Source organism: Schistocerca serialis, chromosome 11, assembly GCF_023864345.2.
Source record: "Schistocerca serialis cubense isolate TAMUIC-IGC-003099 chromosome 11, iqSchSeri2.2, whole genome shotgun sequence".
Classification (NCBI taxonomy): domain Eukaryota; kingdom Metazoa; phylum Arthropoda; class Insecta; order Orthoptera; family Acrididae; genus Schistocerca; species Schistocerca serialis.
The window spans coordinates 177,499,042-177,524,848 of NC_064648.1; the positions used below are offsets into that span (position 1 = coordinate 177,499,042).

At 41.8% G+C, this 25,807-nt stretch overlaps 1 protein-coding gene and 1 long non-coding RNA gene across 2 annotated transcripts in view; one reads left to right on the forward strand and one right to left on the reverse strand.

The window, feature by feature from the left end:
• The window catches only part of LOC126427386 (uncharacterized), an 84,292-nt gene extending 60,111 nt beyond the window's left edge, over window positions 1–24,181 (reverse strand). Inside the window, exon 1 of the long non-coding RNA XR_007576658.1 lies at window positions 23,943–24,181. This is a non-coding gene — a long non-coding RNA (uncharacterized LOC126427386). The remainder of the gene's footprint in view (window positions 1–23,942) is intronic.
• The window catches only part of LOC126427385 (translation initiation factor IF-2-like), a 151,237-nt gene continuing 128,969 nt past the window's right edge, over window positions 3,540–25,807 (forward strand). Inside the window, exon 1 of the mRNA XM_050089739.1 lies at window positions 3,540–3,692. Within this exon, the coding sequence (XP_049945696.1) occupies window positions 3,673–3,692 (20 nt within the window). The 5' untranslated portion in view covers window positions 3,540–3,672. The remainder of the gene's footprint in view (window positions 3,693–25,807) is intronic.

The following is a 25,807-nucleotide window of genomic DNA, read 5'->3' on the forward strand; positions in this document are numbered from 1 at the left end:
AAAGCTTTTGACACCGTTCCTCACAAGCGACTTCTAATCAAGCTGCGGGCCTATGGGGTATCGTCTCAGTTGTGCGACTGGATTCGTGATTTCCTGTCAGGAAGGTCGCAGTTCGTAGTAATAGACAGCAAATCGTCGAGTAAAACTGAAGTGATATCAGGCGTTCCCCAGGGAAGCGTCCTGGGACCTCTGCTGTTCCTGATCTATAAAAATGACCTGGGTGACAATCTGAGCAGTTCTCTTAGGTTGTTCGCACATGATGCTGTAATTTACCGTCTAGTAAGGTCATCCGAAGACCAGTATCAGCTGCAAAGCGATTTAGAAAAGATTGCTGTATGGTGTGGCAGGTGGCAGTTGACGCTAAATAACGAAAAGTGTGAGGTGATCCACACGAGTTCCAAAAGAAATCCGTTGGAATTCGATTACTCGATAAATAGTACAATTCTCGAGGCTGTCAATTCAACTAAGTACCTGAATGTTAAAATCACGAACAACTTCAGTTGGAAAGACCACATAGATAATATTGTGGGGAAGGCGAGCCAAAGGTTGCGTTTAATTGGACACATAGAAGATGCAACAAGTCCACTAAAGAGACAGCTTACACTACACTCGTTCGTCCTCTGTTAGAATATTGCTGCGCGGTGTGGGATCCTTACCAGGTGGCATTGACGGAGGACACCGAAAGGATGCAAAAAAGGGCTGCTCGTTTTGTATTATCACGTAATAGGGGAGAGAGTGTGGCAGATATGATACGCGATTTGGGATGGAAGTCATTAAAGCAAAGACGTTTTTCGTCGCGGCGAGATCTATTTACGAAATTTCAGTCACCAACTTTCTCTTCCGAATGCGAAAATATTTTGTTGAGCCCAACCTATATAGGTAGGAATGATCATCAAAATAAAATAAGAGAAATCAGAGCTCGAAGAGAAAGGTTTAGGTGTTCGTTTTTCCCGCGCGCTGTTCGGGAGTGGAATGGTAAAGAGATAGTATGATTGTGGTTCGATGAACCCTCTGCCAAGCACTTAAATGTGAATTGCAGAGTAATCATGTAGATGTAGATGTAGATGTAGATGAAGGTATTTAGTTTTACGTATTTTAATATTGTAGCATTGTAAATGCATGATGGCCATGTTTAGAAATAATATATTTGCCTAATGTAGTGTCACGTGACCGGACTCTGGACATGGGATAGGGGACAAAGGTCGTGGTCTTTCGATCGTGGTCCGTCGGTGCAGTAAGGTCGGTGCGGGCTAAGAGTCGCCGACATAGTGTCACGAGGCCATCAGTTTGTATTGTGGATGAGATTTAGTGAAATAAAAACGTTTACATTCTAAACTGTTGTCGGTGTAAATCATTTGTAAACGATCGTGATTTAGACAAATACTTGAATTCATTCACTGCTGTACTTAGGCCGGCTATTTACTCAATATAGGGCGCGAATGCAACTGTGCACAACCGAACCTCTTTTGGAGACTAGTCACGATAAAAGGTTGTGTACAAGCCCGAGTGAAGTTTGTAATGGTACTTGAATTACGTAACCATTACGGCAGCTCACCTGAACCTCTCGATACCAGCAATATTCTATTGTGTTTCTGTAAAGTAGTTAACATGTTTCTGAGACAACATTCAGATTTGATTTCATTAATGTAGAGGTACTTTGATACATCGATATGTTTGTATTGCAATGATATTATTCTTATGTCTATTCTTTCTTTTGTCACCATGATCTTTGACGTTTTTGTAACTCTGATTTTTGGGCGCGTAAGCGATTATTGGTTGTTAGAGAGTCGGACCTTGAAAAAGTCAAGTCTTGGATGTCATGTGGGAAAGACGCATATTGTAGCCAGTTTATAAAATGTGAACTTAAACAGTGAGGAAGATGTTTTCAAGTATGTTTTGTATTGTGAAGTGATGTTTTGTGTGTTACGTGATGTTGTTGTTGTTGTTGTTGTGGTTTTCAGTCCTGAGACTGGTTTGATGCAGCTCTCCATGCTACTCTATCATGTGCAAGCTTCTTCATCTCCCAGTACCTACTGCAACCCACATCCTTCTGAATCTGCTTAGTGTATTCATCTCTTGGTCTCCCTCTACGATTTTTACCCTCCACGCTGCCCTCCAATGCTAAATTTGTGATCCCTTGATGCCTCAAAACATGTCCTACCAACCGATCCCTACTTCTAGTCAAGTTGTGCCACAAACTTCTCTTCTCCCCAATCCTATTCAGTACCTCCTCATTAGTTACGTGATCTGCCCACCTTATCTTCAGCATTCTTCTGTAGCACCACATTTCGAAAGCTTCTATTCTCTTCTTGTCCAAACTAGTTATCGTCCATGTTTCACTTCCATACATGGTTACACTCCATACAAATACTTTCAGCAACGACTTCCTGACACTTAAATCTATACTCGATGTTAACAAATTTCTCTTCTTCAGAAACGCTTTCCTTGCCATTGCCAGTCTACATTTTATATCCTCTCTACTTCGACCATCATCAGTTATTTTACTCCCTAAATAGCAAAACTCCTTTACTACTTTAAGTGTCTCATTTCCTAATCTAATTCCCTCAGCATCACCCGATTTAATTTGACTACATTCCTTTATCCTCGTTTTGCTTTTGTTGATGTTACGTGATATTGCAGCGAAAGTAATAAAAAAGAAGTGTAACATAAATTGTGAGTGCTGATTATTTTTTTACATCACCATTGTCCTGCAAAAGTGTAATCTTCAAGAATGGATTGTGAAGAGCATCTACAAAACTTTTGAATATCGCAGAATAAAACCTAGACCTCTTTGCATCCGAGCGTCGAATCATCACCACCTAGATTTTCGACGATTGAGCCATGATTTTACAACGAGACCAGCGTGGGAATTACGAAAAGATGAGTGCATAGTTTATTCATTTTTACGTGAAATGACTTTATTAACTGTGCTCTAATAACACCTGCCACATAATAACTTTGTTGTTGCCCGAAAATGCAGTGTTTGACCTTTTGTTGTGGTAGGGTTGTTAGAAGTTGCAAAGGTATATTTAGATATACCGAAACCGTGATCAAGGATTTCAATAAATCTTTATCCTGCAACTGTCTGGCTGTTATCATTTCCCGTAAAGATTTTGAACAGTTGCTGCTTCAGCCGTGTTTAAAATTATGAAGTAGTTCTAAACAACTCGTTACCGGTCTCGCCGATGTCCAGGCTTTGGTATGGAGCACAGAGGGGGGGGAGTTTTTTCAGTGCCGAATTCGTGGCGAGACGGTAGCGCCAGGGCAAAGTGTTTGACACATCGGGTTCTCCCGTGGAGACACCGCAGCACATCCGCGGAGACAGAGAGAGAGAGAGAGAGAGAGATTGGAACGCGCTCGAAGGCGCTACGGAGAAACAGATTAGAGGGGAGGTTTGAGGGAGGTTGGAAAGGGGGGAGGGGATGGGAGGGAGACACACACAGTGGTGCCAGAGAAGGCTCTCGTGGAAGGGGGGGAGAGAGGGAGAGAGAGAGACAGAGACAGCCAGAGAGAAATACCCCGCGCCCGCCGCCCGACCACCACACAGCTAGAGAGAAAGGCCGAGCCGAGAGTTTGGCCCGCACCTGGTGGGGGAGGTTATAAGAGCGGCTGCAACCCGGCGCCCACTTTCAGTCTTTCGTCGATCGCCACCGTAAGAGGACGCCGCGAGAAATGAACAAGGCCGTGTTGGCGTGAGTACCCCACAAGCGCTGCCATCCTGCTCTCTACCTCTGGCTCTGCAGCTATTCCTGTCTCTGTTTCAAAGTACTTGTTTACTTGCTTGTGTTTTTTTTGGCATTCGCTCCTGTTGTCTGTCCAGCCGCATTACAAGATTACTCCAGATCTTGCTTATTTTGCACACGAGGTCTCGCGAACAATAGCAACAGGTGAACAGGTAGTTGACGTCTTCCTATATGTCGCTAAGGAGTTCCACACTGCAGCAATTCGTCGAGCGCTGACCATAACACATCACCTAGCTTTCCAGTTACCTGATTTATTTTTTTAATTTTGATTTTTTTGTTTTTGCTTTTTTTTGTTTTTAAGTGTTCAACAATTTTTACGTTTCGCTCGTCTTGACCATGCGGCTATCGATGTATTACAAGATTTCTCAAGCTTCGAAACTCACTTTATTTCATTCGTGCTCAAAATGTTGCAAAGATTTAGTCGTCCTAGACTGCCCCGTTAGGTGTTGGACACAGTACCATATCGTTGACAAGTCACTCAGATAACGGAGTGTACTATCTTCGTAAATATGAGATTCACTTGTTATTGGTACAACAGAAACCAGTACGTATTACTGGAGGCGACGAATGTTCCACAGATGCGAAAGTTGCACACCGTATGTGCTCCTAGAAAGCGAAATATGATCTCTAAAGTTATAAATGTGCGTAATCGAGCTTTCTTTTTTTTTCTCGTACTGTCCATGCGGGCGCCTACGTATTACAAGATTTCTCAAGCTTCGAAACTCATTTTGTTTTCATTCGTGCAGAAACTGTTGCAAAGATTCTGTCCTTCCAGACCGCCGTTAGATGCTGGACACAGTACCATATAGTTGACAAGCCACTCAGATACGGGGTGTACTATCTTCGTAAATATGAGATTCACTTGTCATTTGTACAACAGAAACCAGTACGTATTACTGGAGGCGACGAATGTTCCACAGATGTGAAATTTACACACTGTATGTGCTCCTAGAAAGCTAAATATGATCTCTAAAGTTATAAATGTACATAATCGAGCTATCTTAGCTATCTTTTTTTTTCGTATTGACCATCCTGCTGCCTACGTATTACAAGATTTCTCAGGTTTCGAAACTCATCTTGTTTTCATTCGTGCACAAAATGTTGCAAAGGTTGAGTCCTCCTAGACTGCCGTTAGGTGTTGGACAATATACTACATCGCTGACAAGCCACTCAGATACGGAGTGTACTATCTTCGTAAATATGAATTCACTTGTTCTTAGTAAGACAGAAACCAGTACGTATTACTGGAGGCGACGAATGTTCCACAGATGTGAAATTTACACACTGTATGTGCTCCTAGAAATCGTAATATGATCTCTATAAAGTTATAAATGTGCATAATCCAGCTATCTTTTTTTTCGTACTGTCCATGCGGGTGCCTACGTATTACAAGATTTCTCAAGCTTCGAAACTCACTTAGCTTTCATTCGTATACAAGATGTCGCACAGATCCAGTCTTCTTAGATTTCCGTTAGAACACTGTACCACATCGTTGACAAGTAACCGAGATACAGAACATACGGAGTATCTTCGTAAATATGAGATTTATTTTTTATTTGTATAGTAGAAACCAGTAGGTGCTACTGGACGGTGAATGCTTCGGAGATGCGAAAATAACCCACCGTATGTGGCCCTACGAAGTGTAATATGATCTCTAATGTTGTAAATGTAGAGTTATCTTTTTTTTCGTATTGGCCATGCAACTGTCCACGTGTTACGAGATTTCTCAAGAAGTGAACACACATCTTACACCTTGCTTGGTTCGTAGACAATACCGATGGGGATGTAGAGGTGGATCCCACCTCGCTAGATTTCCGAAATGCAACCGACAGCGTACCACAGAGTCCATCATTGACCATGATGGAACCATATGGAGAGCATCTGTAATATAGGAGATCAACTGGATGAATATTTTTAATGTGCAGCGCGAAAGTTCTACAGTATCAAAAGTAACGTCCTAACAGAAACTCTAATGCTGTTAATATGCATAAACGAGCTATCTTTTATGGAGAACTTTTACACTTTTTTTGGTCTTTGCTGGTTCTGACTGTGAACCGCTGTACGTATTACAAAACTTCTCAACCTTTCTTCATTCATATCCCGTATCTCGCAAAGAATAATTGCAGCGAACAAGTACCATTTGTCACTATACCGCATCATCGACTATTAAGATATCACTATATGAAGTATCTAATGTTGTCAATGTACATAATCAGATAGGACACCGTTAGAAATGAACAAGTCTGTTTTGGCGAGAGTAGGCCAAAATCGACTGATACCTCTCCATTGATAGGTACCTTTGCAAAAGTTTTCCTTTTTTTTAAGTATAAGAGGCGATTAAAAACGTTTTAGGGAGCTGCTGCAGTGTATATGCAACATAGCTCGACTCCGATGCCGGTATATAAGCACCGACGTGTTAGCAAGGAATAAGTGTGGGATTCGTGTGCGGTAAATAGGGAAACATGTACTGTGGCGACGCTATTACGAAATGCATCAAAACAGGATCAACGTGATTTTGTTTTTTCTGCCGACACTCATCGGGGAATGTGTGTCCGCCACTGGGGAACGGTACTGCGCAGTGCTGGAGAAATTACGGCGTGCAATTGAGGTGAAACGTCTAGGAAATGCTCACAGCGATTTTGCCTGATTGGCACACCCAGTGTGGAATGTACGGCCTCCGAAAGGAAACTTTTTCGTGACAAAGAAATAAAAATACCTACAGCCGTCTTTATGATTTTATTTTGTCGCTACCAGTTTCAACGCTTCAGTGCGTCGTCTTCAGGCATGTGAGCACCCCAACCACCAACTGTATGGTGGCCCCTTTATATTTATTCACTTATTTTTCGCATTTGGTCGTAATGGTTCGACGCCACATAGCATTAGCCATATACGGGCCATTTCACTGCCTTTTAACTCCATCTACATTTTAGTGTGAAGACTTTTTCGCTTAACCCAGCTCCAATGGGAACTTTTTTTTTTCAGTGGGTTTCATTTGGCTGGCTGAAGTGGCCGTGCGGTTCTACGCGCTACAGTCTGGAACCGAGCGACCGCTACAGCCGCAGGTTCGAATCCTGCCTCGGGCATGGATGTGTGTGATATCCTTAGGTTAGTTACGTTTAAGTAGTTCTAAGTTCTAGGAGACCGATGACCTCAGAAGTTAAGTCGCATAGTGCTCAGAGCCATTTGAACCATTTTGAACCCAACACCCCCAATTCCTTAAGAATTCTAATCATGAATGAAACAGTTTCAGATGTCTGATTACTTTACAAATAAGTTAATGTGTTAAAAATTCGGCATCAAGTGGGTAAACTATTAAAATTTTAGAAAACACTTGACAGTATTTTTCAAAGTTTGTTGGAAGACGGGAAGTGCTGTCACTATCCAACACTGGATGAGTGTAGTCTGGGTTCAAAATGGTTCAAATGGCTCTTAGCACTATGGGACTTAACATCTGTGGTAATGAGTCCCCTAGAACTTAGAACTACTTAAACCTGACTAACCTAGGGACATGACACACATCCATGCCCGAGGCAGGACTCGAACCTGCGACCGTAGCGGTCACGCGGGTCCAGACTGAAGCGCCTAGAACCGCACGGCCACACCGGCCGGCGTAGTCTTGGTATTTGCGCTCATCGCGTGATCGGTATTAATTATTGTAGCTGGGACTGTGAAGTCATACAGAACTTTTTGAAGGCCATCATCTTTACGCCACTGACTGCTATAGGTTTTTACTACACTATTGCAGTTTTGGCCTTACGCCATTATCAAGTGATATTATGGCTTTAAGCTTACATTGCGTTGACGTGGTTTAAAGCCATAATATCATTTGATAATGGCCTAAGGCCGCAATTCCAGTAGTGTAATAAAAATATGGCGTAAAGATGGTGTCCTTCAAAAAAGGTATTAAGTAATTGAGATATCATTCCATCGGTAATTGATCTCCAACATAAGCATGAGATGCGACTCCCATGGTTTCGAATACATCGTCGGATTAGTTCTGGCACGTGAGCACACAGCCTCCGAACGTCACCTTGAGGAAGTTTTTACCATGCCTGAGAGACGTGCTGTGTGATTTGGTGACGACTGTTGACTCGAGATTCGTATGGTAGTGTAGGCTCTCCCATCGCATTCCAGACGTGGTCTGTGGGCGACAGATTACGTGATCACGCATGCCGCTGTCTGTGGTGTGGAGTGCGATGTGGAGTCTTGCGTTATCCTGCTGGAGTATGCCGTTTGGTAGCCCGCTTATGAAGAGAATGATAGCAAGGTTTAATATTCTTGCCACATACTGGCGAGCATTCAACCTCCCTTCAATGACTATCAAATCAGTCCTGTTGTCATATACAATAGTATTGTGTGTGTGTGTGTGTGTGTGTGTGTGTGTGTGTGTGTGTAGTGCATAGTAACGCCCATATAACGCTCCTGTGCAGTACTACCGAAGTTAGTTTTGCACTTCACGATTTCCTCCCATCAACAACATGTGTTCAGTCGTGTTCGAAAGGAGTTCCAGAACACAAGCTCCTGAGTCGGTTTGTCATTATGCAGGATGCTGAATTGTACCATTTGCCTCCCATTAGTAGCAAACTGAGCACAGTTCGGTTATGACTTCTCTCTCGTGCTCTGCCTAAAAAAGTTTACTGACACTCATGGAAGGACATTTGCTACCACTGGGATGGATTTTCACATGTGACGTAACAGAGTTGAAGAAATCCCGTATATGTAAGCATTGTGTTGGCCAAGTAGCTCTCCACGCCATATTGCGAAATTTCTTTCTTTCGGTCATCATCAGTCATACCTCTAAAAGCATCACTTGCACCCAGAATGTGTACAAAGTGATCCAGAACTCCACTGACAAAGTTTCGGAGGTGGTGGTATGGAGCGAAACAAGAAAAAATGCCTGACAAACATGGGCTCTAAAACCCACATCTTAAGAGCTATACATCCGTGTTTATCTCTGCTACAGTCAGACAGGTGTCTTCTACGGCAAGCTCTTTGCTTTCCATGTTTTGAGGGGCGGTAGTATGGAGCAAAACGAGAAAACACGGGGCTTTAAAGTGCATACCTTAAGAGATACGAGCACTTCTTTAGCAGATGTGTTCTGCAGGGTACAGATGAACAAATGCTCATGACCCTTAGGGTATGCACTTTAGAGCCCATGTTTTCTTGTCTTGGTCCATACTACCGCCCCTCATACTACGGAGAGCAACGAGTTTTCACTGGGAGAGATGTGTGTGATGGTAGCGAAGGTAAACAAGTGCTTGTATCTCTGAAGGCATGCATTTTCGTGACAGTGTGTTGAGATTTCTTTCTGGTTTTAGTCCATACCACCACGTATAAAAGAGTGTAGGTGGAGTTCTGACTCGTCTTTATACATATATATATATATATATATATATATATATATATATATATATATATATATATATATATGTATGTGTGTGTGTGTATGACAACTAGCACAGTGGTGGGTGTACATATTGAGGTACCACATATTAAAATATTTGCGCATATATATATATATATATATATATGGGTTTATGTGCAGATATTTTTGTATGTGGTATCTTAATATGTACACACATCACTGTGCTAGTTGTTTTTCTCTTGAGTTGAACATCCTTCCCACAAAAAGGTCCCTAACTTTACAACCTGATGTTTTCTGCATGGCCATAGCTGCACACTAACTGCAGGTTGACTACACCTGTCAGTATACACCAACCGTTTTGCGTCCACACTTCAACCATGTGACCCACTGTCCAGGGGAGTAAAAAAAAATTAATGGGTCGCTCTTGCCACAAGTATTTGTACTACCCAACCTAAAAACATATGACTTGTAATGGCTATAATTACTAGGCTGAAAATAAAGTAAGTATTGGTGTAATGTTCTGTGGTCACCGATGGAAATACTTGCACTTATACCCGTTATATATATATATATATATATAAAGTTTATCACTAACCTAATGTCTGCTATTACTTATAGTATTCTATTGCTTGTCCTCATTACACTGTTCATTATACTACACAGATCCTGCATTTTTGCTTCACTTTCACTGAGGATAACAATGTCATCTGTGAATCTTTTTACTGATATTCTTTCACCCTGAACGTTAACCCCACTGTGGAACTTTTCTTTTACTTCTATCACTGCTTCTCCTGTATTCAGATTGAATAGTAGTGGCGAAAGACAGCATCACTGTCTCATTTCCTTTTTAGTCTGAAGACTTCGTTCTTGGTCTTTCCTCATGGTTCTTGCACATGTATTACATTATCCGTCTTTTCTTATAACATGCTGCTATTTTTGTGGAAATTTCTAACATCTTGCACAATTTAACTTTGTCAAACGCCTTTTCTAGATAGACAAATCCGACGAAAGTGTCTTGATTTTTCTGGAGTTTTACTTCCATTATCAAGCCAACGTCATAACTTGCCCTCTGGTACCTTCACCATTCTTAGCGGCAAACGTTTCGTCATCTAGTAAATGATCAATTTCCCTTCATGTTTCTCTGTGTATCATTCTTCGATTCTTTGTGTACCATTCTTCTTAGCAACTTGTATGCATGGGCCATTAATCTGATGCTGCTATAGTTTTTGCACTTACCTGCCTTTGTTATCCTCGGGATTGTGTGGATGAAATATTTTCCGAAGGTAATCTCATACTAACTGCATTATCTTTACTCGCCTTTCTCATTTATGTTAGCATCTCCAGCACCGTTCTGCCTCGCTCACAATACGCATACACTCTCTGATCTTCTAAACCTGGCGAGGTATGTTGTCAACACAAGTTGAAGGCAAAGACCGACCAAAATGTCAAAAGTTTCGCCTTTTTTCCCCTAAACATTCAGCTCGGCCCCACTACACGCTTAACGAGCCATTCAATGCAGATTGCAGTTGCCTTATTATGTACGACACCTGCTGGATACTCGGCTTGTGGCGAATGAGGTGCACACCTGTTGCGTCGAACTCCAGACTGCCGCAGAAGAAGAAATCGACCTTTTGAAACTGACAGAGGGGACCTTACAGGATTTCAGGGTCAATGCACGGACATCGAAAGCAGTTCTCAAAACAACTAGAAAAAATCGGCACTGAAGATTAGAATATTTTCGAACATGGTGAACTACAAGGCATTTGTAAATTGTTAATGTGGTCGCTGGTAATTAACTGTGTAGTGTAAGACAAGATTCATAAACGGGAAGTCCGCAGTTCAGCTCTCAACAGCGTCAACTTCTTTTAACTATCGCTTAAATTCCCAATACAGTAACAAACAGAGGTGTTAACTAAAAAAATACTGAATCACAACTTTTTAAAAAATAACGGCTTCTTATTTTCAATTACTAACCATCTGAAGATAAATTTAAATATCATAGAGACATGCACAGTAATTTATTGTTAAAAGAAAAACGCTTGTACACATCAATAATACTGTTTAATCACTAGAAGGAAAAGAGGTATTTTATTTTGTATTAGACGTTGCGTATTTTACTCAGTACATTTTAATGCATCGCCAATACAGGCATTTCCATGCTGTCAGTAATGAAAAATAGAAAAATGTCCTTATGGAAAAATTATGATTCAGTATTTGATAATTAACATTCCTATTTGTTAGTAAAAGTGAATTTAAATAAAAGTAAAAAAATTGTGTTATCGGGATTCCGACTAACGACTTTACCATTACAACACTATGGCGCTACGATCACATCTATACCCCCCAAGCAACTTCGGAGTCTGGCGGTGGGTACTTTTGTCACTCCCCCCCCCCCCCCCTCGCTCCCTTTTCTGTTCCTGGCCCGAATGGTTCGCAAGAACAACAATAGCTAGGCTAGCAAACTCCAGTGTGGGATTAAATGTTTCTAAGTCTTACCACCATCTTGCGGTAAGCAAAATATACGTAGGAGCAAACAATATGTAGGCTGACTCTTCCAGGAATGCACGCTCTCAGAACTTTAACAATAAACCACTCAATAATGCAGATGCCTCTCATGCAGCGTCTGCAACACTGCGACGAAACGTGCTGCTCTTCTTTGTATGTTTAGCTGTTCTCTTACTTTCCACACATTTTATTTTACATGTTTTTGTTTTCTTTCTGCCAACTTTAAATTTCTTTCCTTCTACTAATATCTTTTCCTAACTTTCATCCAACATTCAAATTATTCACTAGTCCCTCACAGAAATGACGCGTATAAATTTCACTCTCAACCAGAAAAGTCATTCGGCTACCCCCAAGTGACCCGTCCCCATCCAACGCATCAAAATAGCTCAAAGGTTGGAAATACCAAACGTATCGATACATTGTTATTAACTTCTTCTGCTAAGGCAATATGTGGGCTCACCTCCTGAATACATAGCTGCTTTAATCAACGCATTGCTCTCGTGCACACAATCCTGATTCCAAGGTAGTCCAGGTGGACGCCGACAAACAGACCTTGAAATTTCTCATCCATGGCCAAGAGGTTCGGCTGCTCTGAATTCTGCCCGTTGGATCACAAGTCGAAAGTCACCGGTTTACTGCGTCCCGCCCAACTACTAGGTAATTTAAAAACCATGTGATATGTTTCCATTATCGCACACACGAAGCCTACGTCATAAGCTATACTACGATGATTCGGTGAAAATATTAGGAAAGTGCATTAAAGTACTAAAATAGGTTAAGAGAATTTCTAGATTACAAGAAAACAGAGATTTTTTTTAAAAAAAACTGACGTTTTAAATTTGAAAGACTTATCCTTAGCCGGCAGGAGTGGCCAAGCGGTTAAAGGCGCTACAGTCTGGAACCGCGCGACTGCTACGGTCGCAGGTTCGAATCCTGCCTCGGGCATGGATGTTTGCGATGTCCTTAGGTTAGTCAGGTTTAAGTAGTTCTAAGTTCTAGGGGACTGATGACCTCAGATGTTAAGTCCCATAGTGCTCAGAGCAATTTGAACCATTTGAACTTATCCTTAAATGCGTATGGATATTTGTTGTTGTGGTATTCAGTCCTGAGACTGGTTTGATGCAGCTCTCCATGCTACTCTATCCTGTGCAAGCTTCTTCATCTCCCAGTACCTACTGCAACCTACATCCTTCAGAACCTGCTTAGTGTATTCATCTCTTGGTCTCCCTCTACGACTTTCACCCTCCACAATTGCCTCCAGCACTAACATGGTGATCCCCTGATGCCTCAGAACATGTCCTACCAACCGGTCCCTTCTTCTAGTCAACTTGTACCACAAATTCCTCTTCTCCCCAATTCTATTTAGTACCTCCTCATTAGTTACGCATTGCACTCACCTAACCTTCAGTATTCTTCAGTAGCGCCACATTTCGAAAGCTTCTATTCTCTTTTTGTCTAAACTGTTTATCATTCATGTTTTACTTCCTTACATGGCTACACTGCACACTACTTTCAGAAAAGATTTCCTCATACTTAAATCTACATTCGATGTTAACAGATTTCTCTTCTCCAGAAATGCTTTTCTTGCCATTGTCATTTTACATTTTAGATCGTCTCTACTTCCACCATCATCAGTTATTTTACTGTCCAAACAGCAAACCTCATGTACCAGCTTAAGCATCTCATTTCCTAATCTAATTCCTGCAGCATCACCTGATTTACTTCGATTAAATTCCATGACTCTTTGCTTTACTTTTGTTACTGTTCATTTTATATTCTCCTTTGAAGTATTGTCCATTCTGTTCAACTGTTCTTCCAAGTCCTTTGATGTCTCTGACAAAACTACAACGTCATCACCAAACGCCAAAGTTTTTAGTTCTTTCCCCTGTACCTAAATTCCATCTCGAAATGTTTCTTCGGTTTCCTTTACTGCTTGCACAATGTACACATTGAATAACATCGGGGATAGGCTACAACCCTGTCGCGCTCCCTTCTCAACCACTGCTTCCCTTTCATGCCACTCGACTCTTATATCTACCGTCTGTTTTCTGTATAAGTTGTACATAAACTCTCGCACCCCTGTATTTTACCTCTGCGTAATTCCAAAGAGTGTATTCCAGTCAACACTGTCAAAAGCTTTCTCCAAATCTACAAAAGCCAGAAACGTAGGTTTTAGCGATTGAGACTCTGTGACTATTCTTTTTCAGCTAACGTTTATTGCGCTTAGGGATTATAAGCGCAAGAAAGGCTAGGGCAGTCGTTCGGTCTGTTTGATTCACTCAGTACACGGGCGTAATGCGACAGGGAGAAACACATTAAACCAAGATACTCCACGACGCAACACTGGTGCAAAGCCAGCTCGACATTCCAATTTTTAATATTTACAGTGTATCTATAGGTAGATGAGTCAACGGCCTTGCTGCAATGGTAACGCTGTTGCCGTCAGATCAGCGATGTTAAGCGCTGTTGAGCTTGGCTAGTACGCGGATGGGTGACCGCTGTTGGCAAGCGGGTTGCACTCAGCCTTTATGAGGCAAAACTGAGGAACTGCTTGATTGAGAAGTAGCGGCTCCGACCTCGTAAACTGACATACGGCCGGGAGAGCGGTGTGCTGACCACATGACCCTCCAAATCCGCATCCAGTGACGTCTATCGCTTATGATGACACGGCGGTCGGTCGTCACCATTAGCCCTTTAAGGCCTGTTCGGACGGTGTTCGTTTCTGTTTAGCGTATATTCAGAAAGACAGTTCTTTTTTGTTCTACTACAGTGGTTCCTTAACAGGCGATAATTACCCCCTGATGGGTAAAACGTAATTTTCTGAGGGGTAAAAACAAGAGGTCCAGTTGTCTTCCAGTCACGAAACTACATTGTTTTTAAAAGATCACTACGATTTTTTACTATTTCGTAGGAGTTTAAGACAGATTACATAAATTATCAATCATTACATTTTTTTTATTTCAGAACTAGCATTAGAACGTGGGACTGTGTGGCGGACGTTACAGCGTGTGAAACGAGTGTATGAACATCTTCCTCACATAGTCCACCTCAACACACATACTTTCTACTTCGTACCATGCATCTGTAACAGAAAAAACTAGAACATGCATATCACGCGTGTTTAAAATATCCCATAAAAATGCCTTGTGCGAGTTGTAGGCAGTTCTAGCAACTTTGCGGCAATAAACGAACTAATTCATAGCACAACACAACAGCAACGTTGAAATGCTTATTACACTGTCGTAGGGCCTTCACAATAGTATTAGGGGGCAGTCATCAGATACAAAGCAATGGCAGTACGCAGCCTTCTAATTTTCGCGATTTCGGAACTAAGTAGTTCAGCAGCCAAGTGAATTACAAATGACAAGAATAGCGCAGACTTTTGCGTTTGGTTAATTTTGGATAGGGTGCCGTGGTAAGGGCGAAGCAGATCTCATTAGGGAGAGAAATGATGCAGAGAAACCTCGTTTTGTAACGAATGTCCGCTTTCAACGTCTTTCCTGAGGAGGATTTGCATGTTGCAACTGAGAACTGCTTCATCATTCGATAAAAGAAGATTGTTAGAAATAAGCGGTACCAAATGTCACATTGGATCGGAGCTTAATAAAACACCTACAAAAACGAAATATAGTTTATCTTTCATCATTTTAAAAAATAAAAGTGTTAGGAGAAAATTGTTTTCATTCAAAAATTAATTAGCGCTAATGTTGATTCGAGGGACATGAAAGGGAAGCAGTGGTTGGGAAACGAGTGAGACAGGGTTGTAGCCTCTCCCCGATGTTATTCAATCTGTATATTGAGCAAGCAGTAAAGGAAACAAAAGAAAAATTCGGAGTAGGTACTAAAATCCATGGAGAAGAAATAAAAACTTTGAGGTTCGCCGATGACATTGTAATTCTGTCAGAGACAGCAAAGGACTTGGAAGAGCAGTTAAACGGAATGGACAGTGTCTTGAAAGGAGGATATAAGATGAACATCAATAAGAGCAAAACGAGGATAATGGAATGTAGTCGAATTAAGTCGGGTGATGCTCAGGGAATTAGATTAGGAAATGAGACACTTAAAGTAGTGAAGGAGTTTTGCTATTTAGGGAGTAAAATAACTGATGATGGTCGAAGTAGAGAGGACACAAAATGTAGACTGGCAATGGCAAGGAAATCGTTTCTGAAGAAGAGAAATTTGTTAACATCGAGTATAGATTTAAGTGTCAGGAAGTCGTTTCTGAAAGTATTTGTATGGAGTGTAGCCATGTATGGAAGTGAAACATGGACGATAAATAGTTTGGACAAGAAGAGAATAGAAGCTTTCGAAATGTGGTGCTACAGAAGAATGCTGAAGATAAGGTGGGTAGATCACGTAACTAATGAGAAGGTATTGAATAGGATTGGGGAGAAGAGAAGTTTGTGGCACAAGTTGACTAGAAGAAGGGATCGGTTGGTAGGACATGTTCTGAGGCATCAAGGGATCACAAATTTAGCATTGGAGGGCAGCATGGAGGGTAAAAATCGTAGGGGGAGACCAAGAGATGAATACTCTAAGCAGATTCAGAAGGATGTAGGCTGCAGTAGGTACTGGGAGATGAAGAAGCTTGCACAGGATAGAGTAGCATGGAGAGCTGCATCAAACCAGTCTCAGGACTGAAGACCACAACAACAACAACAACAACCCGTTCTAAATCATATTATTTTTATTTCTTGTGTTGCTTGGTGAGACGAACGAAGACTCTATGCAGCTGCGATATTTTTAACTTGTACCGGTAATTCTGTCTAAAATCTTGCAAGACTCTGCCCTACTTCACAGCTTCGTGCGTGAGTAACCCGTATCACAAAATGTTGGCAGAACAGTCACAGCTACGATTTATCGTGTGATCGTTGCAGGCTCCTGGCTGTATACGGAGAATGACTGATCAGCGGATTCATAATTGCCGTACCTCTTACGACGCACAAAGCCTCTGCGACTTACGTTCCAAGATAATGAAAAAAATAAAAATAAAAAGCACACAATCCGCAATTCTACCTACGTAACGGCGGGGATATGGCGAAACATAACTAACGTATTCACAAGTATTTCCACACGGCGCTGATTTCTCGTTCGTTACGTAACTATCGATTCCAGCCGCTGTCGATGTCTATGCTCGGGCGCAGAACTAGCAACAACGCGCTGCGAGCGAGGGGTGTTTTGTGTGGCGCCGGTCTAATGGGCCGCCACTTGGACGGTCGTCTAATCGATCCTGCCTTTTCGGCCGCCCGGGACTTCGTCAGCTTTCTCGTCGCCGTGGGAGGGAAAGTTTCCTGGCCAGGAAAAGCGGACGCCCCGCTCTACGGAGAGACAGACTTTATAGTTGGCTTTTTCCCTTCCTTTCTTGTCCTCTCGGCTGCGTAACTCTTAGTACAAAGGGCCACCGGTGGACAGTCGTAAATTTTTCTCGCTTCTCCACATGGAGTGAAATAATCCGTTTACGTCAGTCAGCAACCGTGATAATGCCTCGTGAATAGTGGTCAATACAATTTTGGAGCCCAGTTCTCCCTTGTATAAGAAGGTCGAAACGCCAGAATGTTCTAGTGAAATTCAGAAAGAAATGTAGGTATTGACAACTTGTCCTCAACCAAGCAAATGTGACGTAGGACTAAGAACATTTCAGCATACGGTTAGCGATCACCACTGTAAACAATCTACATCTACGTCAATATTCGGATGCCACCTAACAGTGCGTGCCGTAAAACCCTCTTTCCTTGTTCCAATCGCAAATCGCGCGTAGAAATAACATTGTTGCTGAACCTCCACCTAGGTCTAATTTATTGAATTACTTCGATACAGCCACTCATGAGACTGAAGTAATATGCTATCTGATCTTCACACACAAAACACGTATTACCCAATATATAAACCAGTTTTGTCAAAAGTGAATGCGAGAACATTTGTGTAATAGGTTAATTTACTACCAATTAGCATGACTTTTTCACCTGATACGGTTGTGGAATAAAAGAGATGACTAAATCACAGATTTTAAACTTCACTTCACTGTGTCTAAGCCGCCATTGCCATAAACATAAGCGAAGCGATCGTCAAAGACTAGAAAGCCGCAGGGTCACGCAAGACTGCCTACCCATGACGTCACTAGCTGTCTTCGGCGATCGCTTCACTTATGTTTATGTCAGTGGCTGCTTGGACAAAGTGTCGGTAAGTTTCAAACCTGTGATTTGGTCATCTGTTTTATTCCACAATCATCAAGTGAATAAGTGACGCCAATTGCCAGCAAATTAGCGCATTACACTAATGTTCTCGCATTTACTTTTGGTAAAATTGGTTTATATAACAGAAGCTACAAACTTTTATTGACTTTGATCACTATCATTAACGTTTTTGTCTTCACAACTTTTCCGCATGTACCAGTTTTAAACACTCGCTGTTTTATCACCTCTTGTTGTTGTTATGTTATTAACCTTTTTAACTTCAGGCTGCAGAGCGGTGTATTACGCTGATGCCAGCCTGCCTTCTCTCTGGGGGAGGGGGAAGTCGAAATACAATAAAGCAAAAAATTACTTTTGTTTTACTGAAGTCTAATAGATTTTGATACTTAATATTCTTGAGAATGGCGTAAAACTGTAATCTAGATTGTGGAATAAAACCTGTTGTTCAGTCAAATGTAGGTTATATCTTTCTAAAATTTCTGCACCAAAGTAATATCACATTCGATGTTATGTATGTACTCTGTCGGCAAAGTGTCTTTCGAATAGAGTTAATAGTATAGAAGTACTAAATTAAGCCGGCTGAAGTGGCCGTGCGGTTAAAGGCGCTGCAGTCTGGAACCGCCAGACCGCTACGGTCGCAGGTTCGAATCCTGCCTCGGGCATGGATGTTTGTGATGTCCTTAGGTTAGTTAGGTTTAACTAGTTCTAAGTTCTAGGGGACTAATGACCTCAGCAGTTGAGTCCCATAGTGCTCAGAGCCATTTGAACCATTTTACTAAATTAAGTATTACTACGGGAACATAGTAAGTGACAAACTTTTTTTCCTTTCAACATTTTTGGGAGATTTAATTGTTCGAAATTATGTGTACAGTTTGTTGTAAAGCGCTAAGTGCTTCTATTTTCAAATACTGGATAAATATAGTCTGGGTAACTTAAATGACTTTTGAGTTACACCGCAATGAGACACATATACGGATTCTATCTGTAACATGCATACTTGACTTACTCTATTAAACTTTTAAAAATTTTAATATAGATGAGAAGTATTCTCTGCCATGCACTTCACAGTGGTGTGCCGGATTTAGATGCAGATAGAGGAACACCACAGATATAGAAAATGGTAATTACAGAGCGCAAGTACCGAGATTCCCACGGAAGACGGTTAGCAGTTGCAATATCCTCTCGAAGCAGTGAAAGTGTAGGAGCCTGGGGACATGGGAAGTCACCCAGTCAGCCCGATAGGTGATTAATCAGCCAAGTCTCGCCTAGTTTCTCACTCTCCATTTCGTAGGACATTCGACTTCCCGGACGTTCGTTTACCCAGGCGACATTATCGTAATTATCCCATTTGCAAGCGCCAGACGAATCCTGTAGCTTTCTATTCCTTGTGATCGCCTCATCGCGTGAGATCGAGGCCAAGGCACACCATCTATTTCCAGCTGTGTTCACTTTTGTAACGGGCGTCTTATTTTGCAAATCGATATTTATTGTAATGCTTCTACAGCAGTTAATGGCTGGACTGTTTGCTGCAAACTTCGTTCCACGGGCTGCACAGTACTTCTAGGTGGGACTAGTCCGTGGTTGGGCGGTTCGTCATTATACGCACATCATCAGCGAACATCACAGTATTTTGTATTTACGGTGCCCTGCGGCCTTTTATTGAAGTTGATGAATGACATTTTACTTTAATTTTTAGCTTGTTTCCCAGCGCTTTCTCGTTGTGTCAGGGATGAGGTACCGTGTTTTGTAGGACCTATTTTTATTTCTACTGGACAACGCAAGAGATTTGTCTAACAAAAATTAAAAAGATGGAGTCCCATAAGTTTCAATGTTTGTCCGACTCCTATTCCTGACGCATATAAATGATTTACCGAAGACACTAGGGCACAGGTCAAATGTCAATTTTTTTTGGACCAGTATCAAGCTACATGCCCATTTTGGTGGTGTAATTTATTTTTCGGCCCTTATAGGAATCCTGTAGAGGTTTTTGGAGATTTTACTTTTGAGTGCTCTATCTTTGTGTTATCGACGAGCCAGCATATTTTGCAATATCTATTTTTTTTCTGGAGAGTATCGAACTACGTACCCATTTTGAGCAAAAAATTAAATAAAATCTCAAAAATGATCTACAGAAATTTTTTTGCGAGAGGGCACCAACAAAATAAATTACACCATCTCTCAAGACGGGTATGTCGAGAATAGGAGTGGAGCAAGCATTGAACGTTGTGGGACTCCATATTGAATGTCTTTGACTAGTTCTCTAATGTCTTCGGTAAATCACTGATGTAGTTCAAGAATAGGAGTGGTCCAAGCATTCAACCTTGCGGGATTCCATATTTAATGTACGAGGGCTATCCACAAAGTACATTACGTTTTGGAATTAAAAACAAATAAAGTATTGGAATTTTTTTTATTATATACGGATGAAAGCCACACTTAAATACTACTTTTCTACATAGTTGCCATTTAAATTAAGGCACTTATCGTAGCGATGGACGAGCTTGGAAATTCCTTCGTCGTAAAATTCGGCCGCCTGCCCCTTCAACCACGCGGTTACCTCTTCTTGAAGCTGTGCGTCGTCATCAAAACGCTGCATAGCCAACCACTTCTTCATTGCTGGTAATAAGTGGAAGTCGCTCGGTGCCAGGTCGGGACTGTACGGCGGATGAGGAAACAACTCCCACTTAAAAGATTCGAGAACTTCACGAGTGGCATTTACCGTGTGGGCCCGGGTGTGGTCGCGAATCGGCAAGATCTTTGAGCCCAACTGTCCCCTGCGCTTGTTTTGTATTGCTCTTCTGAGGTTGTGCAGAGTTTGGCAATACCTTTGAGAGTTTATTGTAGTGCCTCTTTCCAGGAAATCCACAAAAAACACACCTTTTCTGTCCTAAAAGAAGAGGTAACCACGTGGTTGAAGGCGCAGGCGGCCGAATTTTACGACGAAGGAATTTCCAAGCTCGTCCATCGCTACCATAAGTGCCTTAATTTAAATGGCAACTATGTAGAAAAGTAGTATTTAAGTGTGGCTTTCATCTTTATACAATAAAAAAAATTTCCAATACTTTATTTATTTTTAATTCCAAAACATAATGTACTTTGTGGATAGCCCTCGTATTCCACTAGTCCTCAAGTGTCCTCGATAAATCACTTACGTAGTTCACAATAGAAGCAATCCAAGCATTCAACCGTGCGGGACTCGATGTTAATTGTCATCCCACTGGGAATTCAGTTTTAACCCTGTACAACATTCGCTAAATGTGGCCCTCTTGTTTTCTGTTGCTGAGATGTGATGGCATTCAGCATAGCGGAATGCCTTTCATGTGATTACTGTTTTAATTTCACTAGCAGAATTTTGTGACCTACATAAATATAGGCTCTGGTAGAGTCAAAGAGAATGCCTAAAGAGTATATACACACATGGTGTCCCAAAAAAAAGAAACACTGGCGAAGTTTAGGTATAGGTACCTTAAACCAAAACAAGAAAAAATGTACAGTAAACAAGGGCTGTGAAGCGCATACCTTAAGAGATATGAGCACCCGTTGGGAGGAACAAATTTCTGGTAAACGTAGATCCTGAAATGCACACTTTGAGTGCTATGAGCTCTTGTTCAGCAGAAGAGATGTGTTTTACACTAGCTAAGATGATCACGTGCTCATACCTCTTAAAGTAAGCATTTTAGAGCCCATGTTTACTAGAGTTTTTTTTTTTTTTACTTATTTCTGTAGAAGGAACCTGTCACTAAATTTTGTCGGTGTTTTTTGGGACACCCTGTATATAACGCCGCCTGTCTATTTTTTACTTTTTTTTGTCAGACTTGTATTTTTTAGGCCATCCTCCTTGCGTTATGGATGAGGCAGCGTTGCTTGCAATGCCTGTTTTTAATTTCGTCAGCCTGTACGGTGCTGCATGCCCATCTTCACGTAAAAATTAAAGTACAATTATCGAAAACACAAAAATTCTATAAGGGCTCAAAAATAAATTACAAAGGCGATGAAATGCATATCATAGCAGTTGGGTAGTCCTCCACTGTCTTCGGTAAATCATTTGTGTAGGTCATATATATATATATATATATATATATATATATATATATATATGAAACAGCTGTTCACCTAGACAACTGTACTTCTTCTAGGTTAAGGTGCTTGCTGTGAACTTGGTTCAAGCGTTGAACTATTCTTCTAGCTGGCAAGTGCACCCACATCAACAGCAAACATCACCGCATTTTGTATTCCCTTTGTTCTCACCCTGCACATTTTATGAAGTTGATGTTGAGGAATGATATCACTACACAAATGATTTACTGAAGAAACGGAGGACTGACCAATTGCTGTGATATCAATTGGCCAGTATATTGGCTACTACATATTAAAATCATAGCAATTAGCCTGTCTGGTATGTCTGGTATGATTATATATATATATATATATATATATATATATATATATATATATATATATATATATAGCTGTGATATCAATTGGCCATAGCAATTGCCCAGTCCTCCAGTTTCTTTGGTAAATCATTTGTGTAGGAATATATACATATGTTCCTCAACTTCATAAAGGGTGCAGGGCGAGAACAAAGTGAATACAAAATGCTGTGATGTTTCCTGATGACTTGGGTGCACTTGCCAGCTAGAAGAATAGTTCAACAGTTGAAACAAGTGCACAGCAAGCAGCTTAGCCTAGAAGAAGTACAGTCGTCTAGGCGAACAGCTACTGCAAACATTGCACCGCGCGCGCGCCAGTAATACTCACATGAGAGGCAGCATTAAGCTATGTGGAACATTCACCCGGACTTCCATAGGACGTGTGGCAGAAATCTAAGACACCACGACAGGTGTGGAGTACGTGAACATTATTCGGAACCACCTGCATCGCTTCGTGCTTGACGTCATGTCCGATGACGATGGCATTTTCCAGCTGGATAACACTCCATGTCACAAGGACAGAATCGGGCTACAGTGATTTGACTAGCATTATAGCCTGCTCACATCAGTGTCTTTGCCATACAATTCGACTAACGCGAACCCGATGGAAGACACATCTGGAACGTCTTTGGCGCTAGCTCCACGCCCACGAAACACTGTCGCGGAATTTAAAGCCGTCGGCACACGGACCGTGCTGTCGAACGTTAACGTTGATCGTGCCAAGTTCAACGTGCTGCTGAACGATCAGGAACGATGCGACTTGTGCACACGGTACGTGGCCCCCAACGTGGTACACGCGATCGCAACGCACTCCGGCGGCAGTTGCGGGAAGTTTCTAGTTCGTAAATCACACTGTTTACTAAACGGGCGCTCCTAAAATTCCCACGTCAGCTCTATTAAAACGCACATTTCCTCCGTCGTCCACGAAAATGAAAGTATCATGTCCTATCAATAAGGACACAGGCTTATAAAATTTCTATTACAAACAGTGCGGTACAAATTTCCATTACAAACAGTGCGGTACAAATTTGCAATACTTCTTCAGTATTTTAAACATAGCTGCACAACAGCAACGGTTCCACGTAATAAAATTATAAACAGCCGACCAGTTGCAATGGATAAAGAATTCTTTACCTAGTTTTCAACAAATTTAAATTTGTCTTCTTCAGAAGGCGGCAATTTTACATTAGTATGGACTGATGTATCATCGCCGTTTTTACAAATGTCGGCATAGATCCATTTGTCAAAATTAAAATATAGCCCTAGAAATAGGGTTTGTCACGTAAATATAAATTAGTACATGGATGTTGCAGAGCTCTGCACATACTTCTTCACATAAGATAAACATTATTTCATCATTCCCACATTTTAGTAAAACCCCAAGGTCAGTCTTACTTGATCACTGTTCCTAGCCAGTAGCAGAATCTTTGCAACACGTCAATTACGAAGCGTAAAAGAAAAAGGAGCAAAACATGTTTACACAAGTAGCGCAAGCTGTCCTGTAGATCAAGCCACTCCAACACCCAAAGAAAGGTGAACTTATATTTACATAACATCAAAAATTTACTATTTAGTTATATTAAATTAATAATAAAGTAAAGGAACCTAATAAAAACGCAAATGTTAGGAAAAAAATTTATGTGCTGGCGAGACGTGGACCACCGCCCAAAAATAAAAACTTTTGAGAGTCAGAGACACTACTCACCACGCTACACTAGCAATTTCGTACCAAAACCAATGCGTTTTGGTTGCATCCTCAGTGTATCGCTGCCTCCAAATAGCATACTCTCATAATACGCAGTTTACAATAATTCTTCTGCCACGAATATGATGTTTCTCATTATTTTATTGCAGTGGATCACACATGTAACAAACGGTTTTCCAGTGATTCTTAATTTGCTGGTGTTCAGTAACGGCATATATACTTATAGGCTTGAAATGAACGCCAATATGGCGCCCCACAACTCTGTACTGAAGGGAGACGGCGTGCGTGTGACGTGGGCGGCGTTGCGCCATCTCATTGGTCGACGCTCAGACGCACGCTCAGAATATCTGACATGCTATTTGCGTGACCTGTGCGTGGTCAGGTGGCGTCTATACTTCCGAAAACCTAAAACCCACCAAGCGCCTGTTAAATTCATGCCACGCACGATCGCTGTTGTACTGCACTCCAGAGGTGGACCAACGCGCTGGCGATAACGCTTCGAGTCATCAGTGAAAGTCCTGGAGGCAGACGTCACCTACGGATCGCCCTTTCCCGTGAGCTGGAAGCGGCGTTATGAAACGCAGGCGGCCGCTGGAGTCGTCCCACGTAGCCTTCTGGAAGCCTCCAGCTCGGCTCGGTACAGCGCGACCTTCTGCTCCGCCGGTTCTCGTAGCTGGAGTTCCGGGTTCACGCCTCTAGCGGTACGCAGCCGGCAGCTCGGCAAGGACGCGAGCCGCTGCCTTCTCCCATCGGTACAAACTTACCAACTACCAACCACAGAAACAATACAACTTTTAAAAAAGCACCTAGTGTATTGCAAATACTACTTCTGGCGCAGTTTTTTTGGTTAATTATTTTTTTTCATCTTTTATTTATGCGACATATGTCACAGTCGTTTAATGGACAAAGTAAGAGCATATGGACTATCAGACCAATTGTGTGATTGGATTGGAGAGTATCCAGATAACAGAAAGCAGTATGTCATTCTCAATTGAGAGAAGTCTTCCGAAATAAGAGTGACTTCAGGTGTGCCGCAGGGGAGTGTCATAGGACCGTTGCTATTCACAATATACGTAAATCACCTTGTGCATGACATCGAAAGTTCACTGAGGCTTTTTGCGGATGATGCTGTGGTATATCGAGAGGTTGTAACAATGGAAAATTGTACTGAAATGCAGGAGGATCTGCAGCGAATTGACGCACGGTGCAGGGAATGGCAATTGAATCTCAATGTAGACAAGTGTAATGTGCTGCGAATACATAGAAAGAAAGATTCCTTATCATTTAGCTACAAAATAGCAGGTCAGCAACTGGAAGCAGTTAATTGCATAAATTATCTGGGAGTACGCATTAGGAGTGATTTAAAACGGAATGATCATATGAAGTTGATCGGCGGTAAAGCAGATGCCAGACAGATTCATTGGTAGAATCCTAAGGAAATGCAATCGGAAAACACAGGAAGTAGGTTACAGTACGCTTGTTCGCCCACTGCTCGAATACTGCTCACCAGTGTGGGATCCGTACCAGATAGGATCGATAGAAGAGATAGAGAAGATCCAACGGAGAGCAGCGCGCTTCATTACAGGATCATTTAGTAATCGCGAAAGCATTACGGAGACCATAGATAAACTCCAGTGGAAGACTCTGCAGGAGAGACGCTCAGTAGCTCGGTACGGGCTTTTGTTGAAGTTTCGAGAACATACCTTCACCGAGGAGTCGAGCAGTATATTTCTCCCTGCTACTTATATCTCGCGAAGAGACCGCGAGGATAAAATCAGAGAGATTAGAGCCCACACAGAGGCATACCGACAATCCTTCTTTGTCCGAACAATACGAGGCTGGAATAGAAGGGAGAACCGATAGAG